At 43.0% G+C, this 21,335-nt stretch overlaps 1 protein-coding gene across 1 annotated transcript in view; it reads right to left on the bottom strand.

Moving 5' to 3' along the window:
- Window positions 1-4,089: 4,089 nt before the first annotated feature.
- Window positions 4,090-21,335, bottom strand: part of EFR3B (EFR3 homolog B) — a gene marked incomplete at its 5' end in the record, with an annotated part of 31,492 nt that continues 14,246 nt past the window's right edge. Inside the window, 5 exons of the mRNA XM_071420282.1 lie at window positions 4,090-7,536; window positions 7,636-8,037; window positions 12,300-12,349; window positions 16,929-17,035; window positions 18,335-18,383. Of these exons, the coding sequence (XP_071276383.1) occupies window positions 7,875-8,037; window positions 12,300-12,349; window positions 16,929-17,035; window positions 18,335-18,383 (369 nt within the window). The remainder of the gene's footprint in view (window positions 7,537-7,635; window positions 8,038-12,299; window positions 12,350-16,928; window positions 17,036-18,334; window positions 18,384-21,335) is intronic.

Here is a 21,335-nt window from a genome sequence, read left to right on the forward strand (position 1 = left end):
ACCCCAAAATCCCAGGAAAAAAAACCAAAAAATCCTATTAAAAACCCAAAAATATCCTACAAACAACCCCAAAATCGCACAAAAAAAGCCAAATACCAGGAAAAAAACCCCAAATACCACAAAAAAACAATAAAACCCTATTTAAAATAAAAAAAAACTACAAAAACCCCCCAAAATTCCAGAAAACCCCAAAAATCAAACTTAAGAAACCCAAAAATCCCAGGGGAAAAAACCCAAATACCACAAAAAAACCCCAAAAAAATCCTTCAAAAAAATCCCCAAATCCCACAAAAAAGCCCCAAAATGTCACAAAATCGCCAAAATGCCAGGAAAAAAAGCCCCAAATACCCCCAAAAAAACCCCAAAAAAATCCTATAAAATAACTTCAAAAAATTCTATACAGAACCCCAAAATCCCACCAAAAAAACCCAAAAAAACCTAAAAACAAACAAACAAAAAAAACCCCAAAAAAACCCCAAAATCCCATAAAAAACCGCCAAAATCCCAGGGAAAATAAAAACCCAAATACCCCCCAAAACCCCCAAAAATTCTATTAAAAATCCAAAATCCCACAAAAAAAAACCCCAAAAAGTCTCTCAAGAATTCCCTGTGTCCCTGTCAGGTGTCCCTGTCCCCATCCCTGTCCCCAGATCCCAGAACAAATCCCAGAACAAATCCCAGAATCTTGAAATGAATCCCAGAATCCCAAAGGAATCCCCCAAAAATTCCAAACAAATCCCAAAGGAATCCCAGGATCCATCCCAGAATCCCAAACCAATCCCAAACCAATGAATCCCAAAGGAATCCCAAAGGAATCCAGAAATTAATCTCAGAATCCCAGAATAAATCCCAAAGGAATCCCAGAATAAATCCCAAAGGAATCCCAGGATCCCAAAGGAATCCTGAACCAATCCCAAAAGAAATCCCAAAGGAATCCCAGAACAAATCCCAAAATTCCAAATGGATCCCAGCACAAATCCCAGAATCCCAAATGGATCCAGAAATCCCAAACCAATCCCAAACCAATCCCTGAATCAATCCCGAACAAATCCCAAACCAATCCCAAAGAAATCCCAAAGAGATCCCAAAGAAATCCCAAAAAAATCCCAAAACCAATCCCAGAATAAATCCCGAAGGAATCTCAGAATCAATCCCAGAATCCCAAAGAAATCCCAAAGAAATCCCAAAGAAATCCCAAAATGGATCCCAGAATCCCAAACGAATCCCTAAACCAATCCCAGAATCCCCAAACAAATCCCAAAATTCCAAATGGATCCCAAACCAATCCCAGAATCCCAAATGGATCCCAAACCAATCCCTGAACCAATCCCGAACCAATCCCAAAGAAATCCCAAAAAAAACCCCAAAGAGATCCCAGAATCCCAAAACAAATCCCAAACAAATCCCAAAGAAATCTCAGAACGGATCCCAGAACCAATCCCAGAATGAATCCCAAAATCCATCCCAGAATCCCCCAAAAAATTCCAAACAAATCCCAAACGAATCCCAGAATGGATCCCAGAATCCCCCCCAAAAAATCCCAAACCAATCCCAGAATCCCAAATGGATCCCAAACCAACCCCCAAATCAATCCCAAACAAATCCCAAAGAGATCCCAAAACCAATCCCAGAACAAATCCCAAAGGAATCCCAGACTGGATCCCAGAATTGATCCCAGAAATCCCAAACCAATCCCAAAATGGATCCCAGAATCCCAAACCAATCCCTAAACCGATCCCAGAATCCCAAACCAAATCCCAAAATGCCAAAGAAATCCCAATTCCCGTTCCCAACCCCATTCCCGATTATCCCAACCCCATCCCAGCCCTATTCCCAGTGATTCCAATCCCATTCCTGATTTTCCCAATCCCATTCCCGGTTCCCCCTGCCCCATTCCCAGCCCCCAATCCCAATTCCCGTTCCCAATCCCGTTCCCAGTTCCCATTCCCAATGATCCCAACCCCATTCCCGATTACCTGGGCCCCATTCCCAGTTCCCATTCCCAGTTCCCAGTATCCCAATCCCATTCCCAATTATCCCAATCCCATTCCCAATTATCCCAATCCCATTCACCATTCCCAACCCCATTCCCAATTATCCCAGCCCCATTCCCGACTATCCCAGTTCCCAATTATCCCATTCCCGAATATCCCAGCCCCACTCCCAGTTCCCATTCCCGATATCCCAACAACTCCTCCCAGTCCATCCCAACCCCATTCCCAATGATCCCAACCCCATTCCCCATTGTCCCAATTCCCTTCCCAGTTCCCAATCCTGGCCCCATTCCCATTTCTGCTCCTGATCCCAATTCCCAGCCCCATTCCCGACTGTCCCCATCCATTCCCAGTATCCCATTCCCAGTTCCCAGTATCCCAATCCCATTCCCAATTATCCCAATCCCATTCCCAATTATCCCAACACCATTCCCAATTATCCCAGCCCCATTCCCGACTATCCCAGTTCCCAATTATCCCATTCCCGAATATCCCGGCCCCACTCCCAGTTCCCATTCCCGATATCCCAACAACTCCTCCCAGTCCATCCCAACCCCATTCCCAATGATCCCAATCTCATTCCCAGTATCCCAATCCCATTCCCAGTTCCCATTCCCAGTTCCCATTCCCATTCCCAATTACCCCAACCCCATTCCCAATTTCCAGCTCCATTCCCAATCCCATTCCTGGCCCCATTCCCAGTTCCCATTCCCAACTATCCCAATCCCATTCCCAGTTCCCCAGGGCCAATTCCCAGTTCCCAATGATCCCAACCCCATTCCCCATTGTCCCAATCCCATTCCCAGTTCCTGTTCCTGGCCCCATTCCCATTTCTGCTCCTGATCCCAATTCCCAGCCCCATTCCCGACTGTCCCCATCCATTCCCAGTATCCCAATCCCATTCCCAGTTCCTGATCCCATTCGCAATTATCCCAATCCCATTCACCATTCCCAACACCATTCCCAATTATCCCAGCCCCATTCCTGACTGTCCCAGCCCCATTCCCAACTATCCCAGTTCCCAATTATCCCATTCCCAGTATCTCAGCCCCACTCCCAGTTCCCATTCCCGATATCCCAACAACTCCTCCCAGTCCATCCCAACCCCATTCCCAATGATCCCAACCCCATTCCCAGTATCCCAATCCCATTCCCAGTATCCCAATCCCATTCCCAGTATCCCAATCCCATTCCCAGTTCCCATTCCCAGTTCCTATTCCCATTCCCAATTACCCCAACCCCATTCCCAATTTCCATTCCCAGTTCCCAGTCCCATTCCTGGCCCCATTCCCAGTTCCCATTCCCGATTATCCCAATCCCATTCCCAGTTCCCCAGGGCCAATTCCCAGTTCCCAATGATCCCAACCCCATTCCCAATCCCATTCCCGATTATCCCAGTCCCAGTCCTGGCTCCCAGCCCCATTCCCACTTCCCAATCCCAATTATCCCAACCCCATTCCCAATGATCCCAATGATCCCAATCCCATTCCCAATGATCCCAATCCCATTCCCAATGATGCCAATGATCCCAATCCGATTCCTGATTATCCCAACCCCGTTCCCGATTATCCCAACCCCATTCATTCCCCGAATCCCAAATTCCCAACAAAATTCCCGACACTCCTGAAGCCGTGGTGCCAACGCCGGCGTTTATTGGGGGGAAAACAGACGGAATTTTGGGAAAAAAAAAACCATGGAATTTTGGGAAAAACAGATGGAATTTTGGGAAAAAAAAACACCATGGAATTTTGGGAAAAAAACCCGGAATTTTGGGGGAAAAAACCCCATGGAATTTGGGGGAAAAAACCCATGGAATTTTGGGGAAATATCTGGAATTTTGGAAAAAGGCTGGAATTTTGGGGAAAAAATCCCAACCACCCCCAAATTCCTGTGAATTTTCGGGAGCCAATCCCAGAATTCCCAAGGTTTCCTTTCCCCACCCCTCCCTTTGCCGCTCCCGGGGTTTTTTTGGGAATGTTCCGGATTTGCCGCCAAGAATTCCCAAATTTTCCCTGCCCCAAACCCGGCTGGATCCCAGGAATCCGAGAATCCCCAAATTCCTCCCAAGTTCCTCCTCTCCCATTTTTTTTTCCTGGGGAATTCTTTGGGAATCCCAAAAAAAATTCCCCAAAATCCAGAAAATTCTTCCAGGCAGGAACACCCAAAACTGCAGGAACTCATCCCAAAATTTCGGGAAAATCCCAAAATTCCCAATATTCCGGCATTCCAGGTCCATCTGCAGCAGCCCAAGGGTGGATTTTTCCCAAAAAATTTGGGATTTTCCCAAAAAAATTTGGGATTTTCCCAAAAAAATCCCATTCCAAGGGAGGCGGGAATTCTCCATCCCGGATTTTCCAGTTAGGAATTCCGGGAATTTTCCTTTTGGGATTTTTCATTTTGGGGTTTTCCTTTTGGGGTTTTCCATCTGAGATTTTCCATTTGGAATTTTCCATTTGGGATTTTCCATCCAGGAATTCCAGGATTTTCCATCTGAGATTTCCCTTTGGGATTTTCCATCCCGAATTTTCCATTTGGGATTTTTTTTTCCTGGGATTTTCCATTTGGGATTTTCCATCCTTGTTTTTCCTTTTGGGATTTTTCCCTCTGGAATTTTCCTCTTTGGGATTTCCCATCTGGAATTTTCCATCCAGAATTTTCCATCTGGGAATTCCACAATTTCCCATTTGGGATTTTCCCCTCTGGAATTGTCCATGTGGGATTTTCCATCCTAAATTTTCCATCTGGAATTTTCCTGTTTGGAATTTCCAATTTGGGATTTCCCATCTGGGATTTTTCCAGTTGGAATTCCAGGATTTTCCATTTGGAATTTTCCATTTTCCATCTGGTATTTTCCATCCAAAATTTCCCATTATGGAATTTTCCCTTTGGGATCTTCCTCTCTGGAATTTTTCAGCCAGAATTTTCCATTTTCCACCTGGGATTTTCCATCCAAGATTTTCCATTTGGGAATTCCCATTTTCCATCCCAAATTTTCCCTCTGGAATTTCCCATTTTGGGATTTTCCATCCATAACTTTTCCTTCAGGAATTCCAGGATTTTCCATTTGGGATTTTCCATTTTCTATCCCAAATTTTCCATTTTGGGATTTCTCATTTGGGATTTTCCATCCTGATTTTTCCTTTTAGGATTTTTCCATCTCCGATTTCCCGTTCAGGATTTTCCATTTTGGGATTTTCCATTTTGGGATTTTCCATCCCGGATTTTTCCATTTGGAATTCCAGGATTTTTCGTTTGGGATTTCCCATTTTCCCTCTGGAATTTTCCATCCAGAATTTTTCATCCGGGAATTCCAGAATTTTCCATTTTGGGATTTCCCATTTGGGATTTTCCATCCCAAATTTCCCATTTGGAATTTTCCATTTAGGATTTCCTATGTAGGATTTTCCCTCCGGAATTTTCTCTCCAGAATTTTCCATTTGGGATTTTCCATTTTCCCTTTGGGATTTTCCTTCTGGAATGTTTCACCTGGAATTTCCCATTTGGGATTTTCCATCCAGGATTTTCCATTTGGGATTTTTTTTTTCCATCCAGGATTTTTCATCTGGAATTTTTTATCCAGGAATTTCAGGATTTTCCATTTTGGAATTTTCCCATTTGGGATTTTCCATTTAGGATTTTCTATTTGGGATTTTCCCTCTGGAATGTCCTATCCAGAATTTTCCATTTGGGATTTTCCATCTGGGATTTTCCCATTTGGGATTTTCTTCTGGGATTCTGCATTTGGGATTTTCCATTTTCCATTTAGGATTTTCCATCCAGGATTTCCCATTTGGGATTTTTTTTTTCCATCCAGGATTTTTCATCTGGAATTTTTGATCCAGGAATTCCAGGATTTCCCATTTTGGGATTTTCCCCATTTGGGATTTTCCATTTTGGGATTTTCCCATTTGGGATTTTCCATCCCAAATTTCCCATTTGGAATTTTCCATTTAGGATTTTCTATTTGGGATTTTCCCTCTGGAATGTCCTATCCAGAATTTTCCATTTGGGATTTTCCATTTTCCATTTGGGATTTTCCATCTGGGATTTTCCATCCAGGGCTTTCCCTTTGGGATTTTCCTTCTGGAATTTCCTATTTGGGATTTTCCATCCAGGATTTTCCATTTCGGGATTTTCCCATTTTGGGATTTTCCATTTTGGGATTTTCCCATTTGGGATTTCCCACCCTTCATTTCTCTGAGCTCCTTCCCAACGCTGCAATTCCCAAATTTTTTTTTTTCCCCAAGAAATTCCAGTTATCCCAGGAAAAATCCCCATTCCTGCAGCTCCTCCCCCCCCAAAAAAACCCCAGGAAATGCCAGGAAAACCTGGGATGATCCCAAAAAAATCCAGGAAAATCCCAGGAAAAACCTGGGACCATCCCCAAAAAAATCCAGAAAATCTCAGGAAAACCAGGAACGATCCCAAAAAATACCCCAGGGAATCCAGGGAAAATGGGGGAGCATCCCAAAAAAACCCTGGAGAATCCCAGGAAAACCCAAACCAATTCCAAAAAATCCCCACAAAACCCCTCAGGAAATCCCGGAAAAATGGGGACAATCCCAGGAAAACCCAGAATGAGCCCAAAATAAACCCAGAAAATCCCAGGAAAATCCCCAAAAAACACAAGGAAATCCCAGGAAAACCCAGAATGATCCCAAAAAATCCCTCAGGAAATCCCAGAAAAGTGAGGATGATCCAAAAAAACCCTGGAGAATCCCAGGAAAACCTGGAACAATTCCAAAAAACCCCTAAAAAAGTCCTCAGAAAATTCCCAAAAAAACTCAGAAAAGCCCTGGAAAACTGGGGATGATCCCAAAAAAAACCCCTTGGAAAATCCCAGGAAAACCCCCCCAAAAAAACCCCAGACAATCCCAGGAAAACCCAAAAACACCACTCAGGAAATCCCAGGAAAACTGGGAATGATCCCAAAAAAACCCCAGAGAATCCCAGGAAACCCCAAAACCCCTCAGGAAATCCCACCCAAAACCCGGGACGATCCCAAAGAAATCCCAGGGAAAGCCCAAAAAATCCCAAAATATCCCAGGAAAATGGGGACAAATCCCCTAAAAAAACCCTGAAAATCCCAGAAAAACCGGAAGTGATCCCAAAAAAAAGCCCCAAAAACCCTGGATAATCCCAGGAAAACCACAGAAAACCCCAAAACCCCTCAGGAAATCCCAAAGAAAACCCAGGATGATCCCAAAAAAATCTCAGGGAAAACCAAAAAAATCCCAGAATATCCCAGGGATGGTCCCCAAAAAAAACCCTCAGGAAATGCCAGGGAAAACCTGGGATGATCCCAAAAAATCCCTCAGGAAATCCCAGAGAAATGGGGACAAATCCCGTGGAAAACCCCAAAAACCCAGAAAACCCAGGGGTGATCCCAAAAAAACTCCAAACCCCATAAGAATCCCAGGAAAACCCCAGAACAATCCCAAAAACCCCTCAGGAAATCCCAGGAAAACTGGGAATGATCCCAAAAAAACCCCAGAGAATCCCAGGAAAACCCCAAAACCCCTCAGGAAATCCCACCCAAAACCTGGGAAGATCCCAAAGAAATCCCAGGGAAACCCCAAAAAATCCCAGAATATCCCAGGGATGGTGCCCAAAAAATCCCTCAGGAAATCCCACCCAAAACCTGGGATGATCCCAAAGAAATCCCAGGGAAACCCCAAAAAAATCCCAGACTATCCCAGGGATGGTCCCCAAAAAAACCCCTCAGGAAATCCCAGGAAAACCTGGGACGATCCCAAAAAACCCCAGAGAATCCCAGGAAAACCGGGGACGACCCCAAAGCCCGAGCGGCGCCCCCGAGGGATTTGGGGAATTTTTGGGAATTTTTGGGAATTTTTGGGAATTGCGGCGCTCCCGGAAGGTTCAGTAGACGCAGAGATCCGGGAATTTCATCTCGTACACCGGGATGGAGTGGGGGGGCTGGGATTGGGATTGGGATTGTTGGGATTGGGATTGGGATTGGGATTGTGGGGATTGGGATGGGCCCAGCACGGCTGGGACGGCCCCGGAGGGACTCGGGGGAGGCCTGGGGGAAAATGGGAAAAAATGGGAAAAGGGAATTTGGGGAAAATGGGGAAAATGGGATTGGGGAATGGGATTTGGGGTGGGGAAAGGGGAATTTGGGAATGGGGAAATGGGATTTGGGAATGGGGAAAGGGGATTTGGGGAATGGGGAAAATGGGATTTGGGATGGGGAAATGGGATTTGGGAATGGGGAAAGGGGAATTGGGAATGGGGAAAATGGGATTTGGGATGGGAAAATGGGGGAATTGGGAATGGGGGAAAGGGGATTTGGGAATGGGGAAAAGGGGAATTTGGGAATGGGGAAATGGGATTTGGGAATGGGAAAATGGGATTGGGGAATGGGGAAAGGGGATTGGGGAATGGGGAAAATGGGATTTGGGGATGGGGAAAAGGGGGAATTTGGGAATGGGGAAATGGGATTTGGGAATGGGGAAAGGGGGGATTTGGGAATGGAAAATTGGGAAGGAAAAGGGGATTTGGGGTGGGAATTGGGATTTGGGAATGGGGAACAGTGGGATGGGAACGGGATTTGGGAATGGGGAATTGGGATTTGGGAATAGGAAAAGTGGGAATTGGGATTTGGGAATGGGGAAAGTGGGAATTGGGATTTGGGAAATTGGGAAGGAAAAGGGGGTTTGGCATGGGAAAGGGGATTTGGGAATGGGGAAAGGGGATTTGGGAATGGGGAATTGGGATTTGGGAATGGGATTTGGGGTGGGGAAAGGGGAATTTGGGAATGGGGAAAGGGGGGATTTGGGATGGGGAAAGTGGGAATTGGGATTTGGAAATAGGAAAAGTGGGAAAAGGGATTTGGGGCGGGAAAAGAGGGAATTTGGGGTGGGAAAGGGGAATATGGGGTGGGAATTGGGATTTGGGGTGGGAAAAATGGGATTTGGAATGGGGAAAGGGGATTTGGGATGGGAAAAGGGGAATTGGGATTTGGGAATGGGGAAAGGGGGAATTTGGGGTGGGGAATTGGGATTTGGGGTGGGGAAAATGGGATGGGGAAAGGGGGAATTGGGAATGGGGAAAGGGGATTTGGGAATGGGGGAAATGGGAATTGGGAATGGGGAAAAGGGGGAATTGGGAATGGGGAAAATGGGATTTGGGAATGGGGAAATGGGATTTGGGAATGGGAAAAGGGAATTTGGGAATGGGGAAATGGGGGAATTGGGAATGGGGAAATGGGATTTGGGAATGGGGAAATGGGATTTGGGAATGGGAAAAGGGAATTTGGGAATGGGAAAATGGGATTGGGAATGGGGAAAATGGGATTTGGGATGGGAAAGGGGATTTGGGAATGGGGAAAATGGGATTTGGGGAATGGGGAAAGGGGATGGGAAAGGGGATTTGGGGTGGGAAAATGGGATTTGGGAATGGGGAAAGGGAATTTGGGAATGGGGAAAAGGGGATTTGGGAAGGGGAAAATGGGATTTGGGATGGGAAAATGGGGGAATTGGGAATGGGGGAAAGGGGATTTGGGAACGGGGAAAGGGGATTTGTGAATGGGATTTGGGGTGGGAAAAGGGGAATTTGGGGCGGGGAAAATGGGATGGGAAAGGGCATTTGGGAATGGGGAAAAGGGATTTGGGAATAGGAAAAGTGGGAATTGGAGATTTGGGAATGGGAAAGGGGATTTGCGGTGGGGAATTGGGATTTGGGGGATGGGGAAAGTGGGAATTGCAGATTTGGGAATTGGGATTTGGGGTGGGGAAAATGGGATGGGGAAAGGGGGAATTGGGAATGGGGAAAGGGGATTTGGAGTGGGAAAGGGGATTTGGGAATGGGGAAAGAGGGAATTTGGGAAGGGGGAATTGGAATTTGGGGTGGGAATTGGGATTTGGGAATAGGGAAATCGGGAAGGAAAAGGGGGTTTGGAGTGGGAAATAGGATTTGGGATGGGAAAAATGGGATGGGGATGGGATTTGGGATGGAGAAAGGGGATTTGGGGTAGGGAATTGGGATTTGGGAATGGGGAAAGGGGGGATTTGGGGTGGGAAAAGCAGGAATTTGGGGTGGGGATTTGGGATGGGAAAAATGGGAAGGAAAAAGAAGTTTCAGGTAGGAACAGCAGGAATTCCCAGATTCCCCGTTACTGATCCCAAAATCCCATTCCCAACCCTAAATTCCCATTCCTGAATAATTCCCAATCCCAAATTCCCGAATTCCCAGTCCCAAGGTCCCATCCCCATTCCCAAATCCCGTCCCCAATCCCAAATTCCTGTCCCTGCTCCCACATTCCCATCTCCAATCCCAAATTCCCGATCCTGTATTCCCGATCCCGTATTTCTGTCTCCGATCCCAAAATTCCCTCATTTCCCTGAATTGCCCAATTCCCAAATCCCCAATCCCAAATTCCCCAAATCCCAATCCTGAATTCCCTCACTCCCCCATTCCCAAATTCCCAACTCCCCCCACATTCCCCCACTTCCCTCATTCCCAAACAATTCCCAGACAATCCCCAATCCCCATTCCCATTCCCCCATTCCCATATTCCCCATTTCCCTATTCCCAAATTCCTGAATTTCACCCATTCCCGATTTTCCCCATTCCCCCATTCCCATTCCCCAATTTCCCCATTCCCATTCCCCACTTCCCCATATTCCCATATTCCCAAATTTCCCCCATTCCCATTCCCCATATTCCCATATTCCCAAATTTCCCCATTCCCGAATTTCCCCCATTTCTGATTTTCCCCATTCTCGAATTCCCCCATTCCCATTCCCCATATTCCCATATTCCCGAATTTCCCCCATTCCCAAATTTCCCCATTCCCATTCCCCAATTTCCCCCATTCTCAAATTTCCCCATTCCCCCATTCCTGAATTTCCCCATTTTCCCGAATTTCCCCCATTCCCGAATTCCGCCCATCCCCATTCCCATTCCCATTCCCCATATTCCCAATTCCCCCATTCCCAAATCTCCCCGTTCCCCCATTCCCATTCCCCAATTTCCCCATTCCCGATTTTACCCATTCCTGAATTTCCCCCATTCCCATTCCCATATTCCCCAATTTCCCCATTCCCATTCCCCATTTCCCCATTCCCGAATTTCCCCCATTCCCAAATTTCCCCATTCCCCATTCCCATTTCCCAATTTCCCCATTCCCCCATTCCCATATTCCTGATTTCCCTATGCCCGAATTTCTGAATTTCCCCATTCCCGATTTTCCCCATTCCCCAATTTCCCCCATTCCCATTCCCCCATTCCCGAATTTCCCCATTTCCCCATTCCCATTCCTCAATTTCCCCATTCCCATATTCCCAAATTCCCCCATTCCCGAATTTCCCCCATTCCCATTCCCCATTTCCCATTCCCCCATTCCTGAATTTCCCCGTTTTCCCGAATTTCCCCCATTCCCGAATTTCCCCATTCCCCCATTCCCATATTCCCCATATTCCCAAATTTCCATTTCCCTATTCCCAAATTTCCGCCATTCCCATTCCCCCATTCCCCCATTCCCCAATTTCCCCATTTTCCTGAATTTCCCCATTTTCCCGAATTCCTCCCATTCCCCATATTCCCGAATTTCCCCCATTCCCGAATTCCGCCCATTCCCCATATTCCCGAATTTCCCAATTTCCCCATTCCCATATTCCCAAATACCCAAATTCCCCAATTTCCCCCATTCCCGAATTTCCCCCATTCCCATTCCCCCATTCCCGATATTCCCATATTCCCGAATTTCCCCCATTCCCAAATTTCCCCATATTCTCGAATTTCCTCATTCCCCCATTCCCATTCCCCCATTCCCCATTCCCATTCCCCATTCCCATCCCCATTCCCGAATTTCCCCCATTCCATTCCCATTCCCCATTCCCATTCCCATTCCCATTCCCCATTCCCATTCCCATTCCCCCATTCCCATTCCCATTCCCCCATTCCCATTCCCCCATTCCCCATTCCCATTCCCCATTCCCATTCCCATTCCCATCCCCATTCCCGAATTTCCCCCATTCCATTCCCATTCCCCATTCCCATTCCCATTCCCATTCCCCCATTCCCATTCCCCATTCCCCCATTCCCATTCACCCATCCCCATTCCCCATTCCCCCATTCCCATTCCCCATTCCCCAATCCCATTCCCGAATTTCCCCCATCCCCATTCCCATTCCCCCATTCCCATTCCCCCATTCCCCCATTCCCATTCCCCCATTCCCCATTCCCCCATATTCCCATATTCCCCATATTCCCGATATTCCCGATATTCCCGATTTTCCCCCATTTTTCCCGATATTCCCGATATTCCCGTGTGTCCCTCACCTGACGCTCATGTGCAGGATCTGGTTCAGTTTGCTCTGCAGCAGCGACGCCTGCGGGAAACACCCAAACCAATTAACGCAGTAATTAACTGATTACCCTGCTAATGGAACTGTTAATTGACTGACGGGAAACACCCAAGCCATCAATTAGCTCATTAATGAACTGATGAGCTCGTTAACAAACGGGAACCGCTAATTGACTAACAGGGAACACCCAGCCCAATTAACTCATTAATTAACTGATTACCCAGCCAACTAATGGGAACCATTGATTCACTAACGGGACCCCAACTCACCAATTAACTCATTAACTAACTGATTACCCAGCTAATGGAACCGCTAATTGACTAACAGAGAACACCCGACCCAATTAACTCAGTAATTAACTGATTACATCGTTAACCAACGGGAACCATTAATTGACTTACAGGGAACACCCGACCCATCAATTAACTCATTAATTAACTGATTACCCAGCTAATGAACAGGAACTGTTAATTGACTGATGGGAAACACCCAATCCATCAATGGCCAGCGGCCAATTAACTCATTAACTAATTAGCTAGCTAGCTGACTAACGGGAATCATTATTGAACAAACAGGAATCCGTAATTATTGTTTCATTAATAATTAATTAAGTCACAGAAGTAATTAATTAAATTCCCACATTTAATCCCAGTTTTAATCCCACCTTTAATCCCAGATTTATTCCTGGGCTCATTTATTCCCATAACAATTCCTGGTTCATTCCTGGGATAATCCCAGCTTTAATCCCAGATTTATTCCCGGGATTCATTCCCAGATTTATTCCCGGGATCATTTATTCTGGGAACGATTCCCAGATTTATTCCTGGGATAATTCCCAGATTTATTCCCAGGCTCATTTATTCCCGTAATAATTCCTGGGTTCATTCCTGGGATAATCCCAATTTTAATCCCATCTTTAATCCCATCTTTAATCCCAGATTTATTCCTGAGATAATTCCCGGATCAATTCCCAGATTTATTCCCGGGATTGTTTATTCCCGTATTAATTCCTGGCTTCATTCCTGGGATAATCCCAGATTTAATCCCAGATTCCTTCCCAGAATAATTCCCAGGCTCATTTATTCCTGTAACAATTCCTGGGTTCATTCCTGGAATAATCCCAGTTTTAATCCCAGATTTAATCCCATCCTTAATCCCGGATTCATTCCCAGATTTACTCCCGGGCTCATTCATTCCCGTAACAATTCCTGGGTTCATTCCTGGGATAATCCCAACTTTAATCCCAGATTTATTCCCGGGATTCATTCCCAGATTTATTCCCAGATTTATTGCTGGGATAATTCCTGGATTCATTCCCAGATTTATTCCCAGGATCACTCATTCCGGTAACAATTCCTGGATTTATTCCTGGGATAATCCCAACTTTAATCCCAGATTTATTCCCGGGAATCATTCCCAGATTTATTCCTGGGATCATTCCCAGACTTATTTCAGGATTAATTCCCAAATTGATTCCTGGGATAATTCCCAGATAAATTCCCAGATTCATTCCTGGGATCATTTATTCCTGTAATAATTCCTGGTTCATTCCTGGGATAATCCCATCTTTAATCCTGGATTCATTCCCAGATTTATTCCCAGGCTCATTTATTCCTGTAACAATTCCTGGGTTCATTCCTGGGATAATCCCAGCTTTAATCCCACCTTTAACCCCATCTTTATTCCTGGGATAATTCCCAGATTTATTCCCGGGATCATTTGTTCCCATAACAATTCCTGGGTTCATTCCTGGGATAATCCCAGCTTTAATCCCAGATTTATTCCTGGGATTATTCCCGGATCAATTCCCACATTTATTCCCGGGATCGGTTATTCCCATAACAATTCCTGGGTTCATTCCTGGGATAATCCCAACTTTAACCCATCTCTAACCCATCTCTAACCCCATCTTTATCCCCATCTTTAATCCCAGATTTAATCCCAGATTTATTCCCAGGATCATTTATTCCCATAACAATTCCTGGCTTCATTCCTAGGATAATCCCAGCTTTAATCCCAGATTCATTTCCAGATTTAGTCCCGGGCTCATTCATTCCTGGATCGATTCCCAGATTTATTCCTGGGATCGTTTATTCCCGGATCAATTCCTGCGATAATTCCAGATTTATTCCTGGGATAATTCCCAGCTTTAATCCCAGCTTTATTCCTGGCCTGATCCTTTCCCACCTCTCTTCCTGGGCTGTTTTTTTCCCGGATTCATTCCCAGATTTATTCCCAGGATCATTTATTCCCAGATGAATTCCCAGATTTATTCCAGGATTCATTCCCAGATTTATTCACGGGATCATTCATTCCTGTAACAATTCCTGGCTTCATTCCTGGGATAATCCCAACTTTAATCCCATCTCTAATCCCAGATTTATTCCCAGGATCATTTATTCCCGGGATCGTTCATTCCCGTAAGAACTCCTGGCTTCATTCCTGGGATAATCCCAACTTTAATCCCAGATTTATTCCTGGGATAATTCCCGGATTCATTCCTGGGATCATTCATTCCCGTAACAATTCCTGGCTTCATTCCTGGGGTAATCCCAGCTTTAATCCCATCTTTAATCCCAGATTTATTCCCAGGATCATTTATTCCTGGGATCATTCATTCCTGTAATAATTCCTGGTTTCATTCCTGGAATAATCCCAACTTTAATCCCAGGATTCATTCCCAGATTTATTCCTGGGATAATTCCCACATTTATTTTTGGATTTATTCCTCATGGAATTCCTGGGATAATTCCTGGATTTATTCCCAGATTTATTCCCGGGATCATTTATTCCCGTAATAATTCCTGGGTTCATTCCTGGGATAATCCCATCTTTAATCCCATCTTTAATCCCAGATTCATTCCTGGGATAATTCCAGGATCAATTCCCAGATTTATTCCCGGGATTGTTTATTCCCGTATTAATTCCTGGCTTCATTCCTGGGATAATCCCAGCTTTAATCCCGGATTCATTCCCTGATTTATTCCCAGGATCATTTATTCCAGTAACAATTCCTGGATTTATTCCTGGGATAATCCCATCTTTATTCCCAGATTTATTCCCAGATTTATTCCTGAGCTGATTTATTCCCATAACAATTCCTGGGTTCATTCCTGGGATAATCCCAACTTGAATCCCAGATTTATTCCGGGATCAAGTCCCAGATTTATTCCTGGGATAATTCATTCCTGGATTGATTTCAGATTCATTCCCGGGATAATCCCAATTTTAATCCCATCTTTAATCCCATCTTTATTCCCGGATCAATTCCCAGATTTATTCCCAGGCTCGTTTATTCCCGTAATAATTCCTGGATTTATTCCTGGGATAATCCCATCTCTAACCCCAGTTTTAACCCCATCTCTAATCCCATCTCTAACCCCATCTTTAACCCCAGCTTTAATCCCATCTTTAATCCCAGAATCATTCCCAGATTTATTCCCAGGCTCATTTATTCCCAGATCAATTCCTGGCTTCATTCCTGGGATAATCCCAATTTTAACCCCATCTTTAATCCCATCTCTAATCCCATCTTTAGTCCCATCTTTAATCCCATCTTTATTCCCAGATTTATTCCCGGGCTCTTTTATTCCCGTAACAATTCCTGGCTTCATTCCTAGGATAATCCCATCTTTAATCCCAGATTCATTCCCAGATTTATTCCCAGGCTCATTCATTCCTGTAACAATTCCTGGGTTCATTCCTGGGATAATCCCAATTTTAATCCCAGATTCATTCATTCCTGTAATAATTCCTGGCTTCATACCTGGGTCAATTCCCAGCTTTAATCCCAGATTTATTCCAGGGATAATCCCATCTTTAATCCCAGATTTATTGCTGGGATAATTCCCAGATCAATTCCCAGCTTTATTCCCAGGATCATTCATTCCCGTAACAATTCCTGGCTTCATTCCTGGGATAATCCCAGCTTTAATCCCAGGATTCATTCCCAGATTTATTCCTGGGATCGTTTATTCCCGTAATAATTCCTGACTTCATTCCTGGGATAATCCCAGCTTTAATCCCAGATTTATTCCCAGGATCATTTATTCCCAGATCAATTCCTGGCTTCATTCCTGGGATAATCCCACCTTTAATCCCACCTTTAATCCCAGCTTTATTCCCGGGATCATTCATTCCCATAGTAACTCCTGGCTTCATTCCTGGGATAATCCCATCTTTAATCCCAGATTAATTTCCAGATTTATTCCTGGGCTCATTCATTCCTGTAATAATTCCTGGGTTCATTCCTGGGGTAATCCCAGCTTTAATCCCAGCTTTATTCCCAGATTTATTGCTGGGATAATTCCCAGATCAATCCCCAGATCAATTCCCAGGATCATTCATTCCCATAATAATTCCTGGGTTCATTCCTGGGATAATCCCAGTTTTAACCCCATCTTTAATCCCAAATTTATTCCTGGGATAATTCCCAGCTTTATTCCCGGGATCATTCATTCCCGTAACAATTCCTGGCTTCATTCCTGGGTCAATTCCCAGCTTTAATCCCAGATTTAACCCCATCTCTAATCCCATCTCTAATCCCATCTCTAATCCCAGTTTCAATCCCGTTTTTCCTCCCGTGTTGTTCCCTGGTGCTGACCCTGGCCCCGCAGTGCGCCGCGATCTCCTCGAACGGCGCCTTCTGGAACCTCTGCACCAGCAGCCGCCGCCGCTCCCGCTCCCGCTCCTCCGCGGCCACGCTGTCGGCTGGGGGACAAAGGGAACGGGGAAAAAAATGGGGAAAAAACGGGAAAAAATGGGTAAAAACCGGGGAAAAAACGGGCAAAAAATGGGCAAAAAAACCGGGAAAAAACAGGAAATAAATGGGCAAAACACGGGAAAAAAATGGGCAAAAAACGGGCAAAAATGGGCAAAAAAATGGGAAAAAACGGGGAAAAAACAGGGAAAAAATGGGAAAAATACGGGCAAAAAACGGGGAAAAAATGGGCAAAAAATGGGAAAAATACGGGCAAAAAACGGGGAAAAAATGGGCAAAACATGGGAAAAAAATGGGCAAAACACGGGAAAAAATGGGCAAAAAATGGGTAAAAAACGGGAAAAAAATGGGCAAAACACGGGAAAAAATGGGCAAAAAATGGGTAAAAAACAGGAAAAAATGGGAAAAAAAAGGGGCAAAATATGGGCAAAATATGGGCAAAAAAGTCAAAAAAATGGGCAAAAAATGGGCAAAAAACAGGAAAAAAATGGGCAAAATATGGGCAAAAAACGGGGAAAAAATGGGCAAAAACCAGGAAATATATGGGCAAAAAAATGGGAAAAAAACGGGGAAAAAACGGGAAATAAATGGGCAAAAAACGGGAAAAAATGGGCAAAAAAGTGGAAAAAAACTGGCAAAAAATGGGAAAAAAAAAAACGGGCAAAAAATGGGCAAAAAACGGGAAAAAAACGGGAAAAAAAGGGCAAAAAATGGGCAAAAAACGGGGAAAACAAAGCAACAAAAATTCCCATTCCATTCCCAAAAATCCCACCCGAAAAAACTACTAAGAATCCTAAAGAATGCCCAAAAATCCTTTAAAAAACTCCAAATAATTCCACAAAAAAACCAGCCCCATAAAAATCAAATAAGGTTCCCCCCAAAATTCCCAAGCATTCTCAAAAAACGCCCAAAAAAAATCCCCCCCAAAACTCCTTAAGCTTTCTCCAAAAAATTCCCCAAAATCCCCCCCAAACCCCATAAAATCCCAAAAAATTGACAAAAAAAGTCCCAAAAATCTCCCCCACAAAATTCCCCCCAAAACCCCAAAGAATTCCCAAAAATCATCAAAAAAACCCCAAAAAATCCCCCCCAAACTCCATAAAAATAAAATAAAAATTCCCCAAAAAATCCCCCGAAATCCCACCCAAAAACCCCAAAACTCCCCTCCAAAAAGGCCAAAAAATCCTTTAAACTCCCCCAAAAGCTAAAACTGCCCAAAAATCCCCAAAATGCCCCAAAAATCCCCCAAAATGCCCCAAAAATCCCCAAAATCCCCAACCCCCCCTCACCAATGGCCTTTTTCAGGGTCTCGTAGGTGATTTCCTCAGCCGGGGCCCTCTGGAAAGGAAAATCCGGGATGAGATTGAGGGAAAATGCCAAAAAATCCTAAAAATAATCCCAAAATATCCCAAAACAATCCCAAAAAAATCTCAAAAAAAATCCTCAAAAAATCCTCCAAAAATCCCCAAAAAATAGAAAAAAATTCCCCAAAAAATCTCAAAAAAATCCCCAAAAATCCCCCCAAAAAATCCCCCCAAAATGGAAAAGAAAATCTGGGATGAGATTGAAGGAAAATGCCAAAAAAATCCCCAAAAGTCCCCAAAAAAATCCCCAAAACATCTCCAAAAAAATCCTCAAAAAATCCCCAAAATCCTGAAAAAAATCGCCCAAAATTTCCCCAAAAAATTCCCAAAAATCCCCAAAAAAATCCCAAAATTCAAAGGAAAATCTGGGATGAGATTGAGGGAAAATGCCAAAAAATCCTAAAAATAATCCCAAAACAATCCCAAAACAATCCCCAAAAAAATCCCAAAAATCCCCCCAAAAAAACCCCAAAATGGAAAAGAAAATCCGGGATGAGATTGAGGGAAAATCCCAAAAAATCCTAAAAAATCCCAAAACAATCCCAAAAAAATCTCCAAAAAATCCCCCCCCAAAAAATCCCAAAATGGAAAAGAAAATCCAGGATGAGATTGAGGGAAAATCCCAAAAAATCCCAAAATATCCCCAAAACAATCCCCAAAAACATCCCCAAAACAATCCCCAAAAAAATCCCCAAAAAATCTCCAAAAAATCCTCAAAAAATCCCCAAAATCCTGAAAAAATCGCCCAAAAATCCCCCAAAAAATCCTCAAAAATCCCCCCAAAATCCTCAAAAAATCCCCCAAAAATTAAAAAAAAAATCCCCCAAAATTCCCCCCAAAAAATCCCCCAAATCCCAAAACAATCCCAAAAATGGAAAAGAAATTCTGGGATGAGATTGAAGGAAAATGCCAAGAAATCCCAAAAACATCCCTCCAAAAATCCCTCCAAAAATCCCAAAAAATCCCCCAAAAAATCCCCAAAAAATCCCCCCAAAAAACCCCAAAAAAATCCCAAAAAGGAAAAGAAAATCTGGGATGAGATTGAAGGAAAATCCCAAAAAAATCCCCCAAAAGTCCCCCAAAATTCCCCCAAAAAATCCCCCAAAAATCCCAAAATGGAAAAGAAATTCTGGGATGAGATTACAGAAAAATCCCCCAAAAAATCCCAAAAAAATCCCCCAAAATCCCAAAAAATTCCCTAAAAAAATCCCCCAAAATCCCCAAAAAATCCCCCCAAAAATCCCAAAAAAATCCCCAAAATCCCAAAAACATCCCCCAAAAATCCCAAAATGGAAAAGAAAATCTGGGATGAGATTACAGAAAAATCCCAAAAAAATCCCTAAAAAATCCCCCCAAAAATCCCCAAAAAAATCCCCCAAAATCCCAAAAAATTCCCCCAAAAAATCCCCCAAAATTCCAAACAAATCCCCAAAAAATCCCCAAAAAATCCCCAAAAAATCCTAAAATGGAAAAGAAAATCCGGGATGAGATTGAAGGAAAATCCCAAAAAATCCTAAAAAAATCCCCAAAAATCCCCCAAAAAATCCCAAAATTCAAAAGAAAATCTGGGATGAGATTGCAGAAAAATCCCCCAAAAATCCCTAAAAAATCCCCCCAAAAATCCCCCAAAAATCCCCCAAAATCCCAAAAAATTCCCCAAAAAATCCCCCAAAATCCCAAAAAAATCCCCAAAAAATCCCAAAATGGAAAAGAAAATCCGGGATGAGATTGAACGAAAATCCCAAAAAATCCTAAAAAAATCCCCAAAAATCCCAAAATTCAAAAGAAAATCTGGGATGAGATTGCAGAAAAATCCCCCAAAAATCCCTAAAAAATCCCCCCAAAAATCCCCCAAAAATTCCCCAAAATCCCAAAAAATTCCCCAAAAAAATCCCCCAAAATCCCAAAAAAAATCCCCAAAAAATCCTAAAATGGAAAAGAAAATCTGGGATGAGATTACAGAAAAATCCCCCAAAAAATCCCAAAAAAATCCCCCCAAAAATCCCAAAAAAATCCCCCCAAAATTCCCAAAATTCCCCCCAAAATTCCCCCAAAAATCCCCAATAAACCCTCCTGAAAATCCTTTAAAAAACCCCAAAATTTTGGGTTTTTTTGCCATTTTTCTCTTTTTTTAATTTGGGATTTTTTTTTGGATTTTTTCCATTTAAATTCAGGAATTTTTCCCTTTTTTCCAAGAATTTTTTTCCCATTTTTGCTGCTTTTTCTTTTGCTTTTTTGGGTTTTTTTAATTTTAAATTTAGAATTTTTTTCGATTTTTTACGGGTTTTTTTTTCCATTTTTGGTCATTTTTTAATATTTTTTCCTTTTTTTTCTTTTTTTCCATTTGAGGATTTTTTGGTTTTTTTTCCTTTTAAATTTAGGATTTTATTTGATTTCTTTTAAGTTTTTTTTTTTCAGTTTTTGGTCATTTTTTAACATTTTTTCCAATTTTTTCCCTTTTTTTTTCTCTTTTTTTCCATTTGAGGATTTTTGGGTTTTTTTTTCTTTTTAAATTTAGGATTTTTTCCGTTTTTTTTCCAAGAATTTTTTCCCTTTTTTGATGCCTTTTTTGGTTGGTTTTTTTTTACTTTAAATTCAGGATTTTTTTCGATTTTTTAATGGGTTTTTTCCCATTTTTGGTCATTTTTTAATCTTTTTTTCCCTTTTTTTTTTTGCTTTTTCTTTTTTTCCATTTGAGGATTTTTTGGGGTTTTTTCCTATTAAATTTAGGATTTTTTTATTATTATTTTTTAAAGTATTTTTTTCCTATTTTTGGTCATTTTTTAATCTTTTTACCCTTTTTTTTTTGCTTTTTTCTTTTTTTCCATTTGAGGATTTTTTTTGGGTTTTTTTTCCATTTAAATTCAGGAATTTTCCCTTTTTTCCAAGAATTTTTTTCCCATTTTTGCTGCTTTTTCTTTTGCTT

Source organism: Agelaius tricolor, unplaced genomic scaffold (genome assembly GCF_023055355.1).
Source record: "Agelaius tricolor isolate 1412-34295 unplaced genomic scaffold, bAgeTri1.0.p SCAF_133, whole genome shotgun sequence".
In the NCBI taxonomy this organism is placed as follows: Eukaryota; Metazoa; Chordata; class Aves; order Passeriformes; family Icteridae; genus Agelaius; species Agelaius tricolor.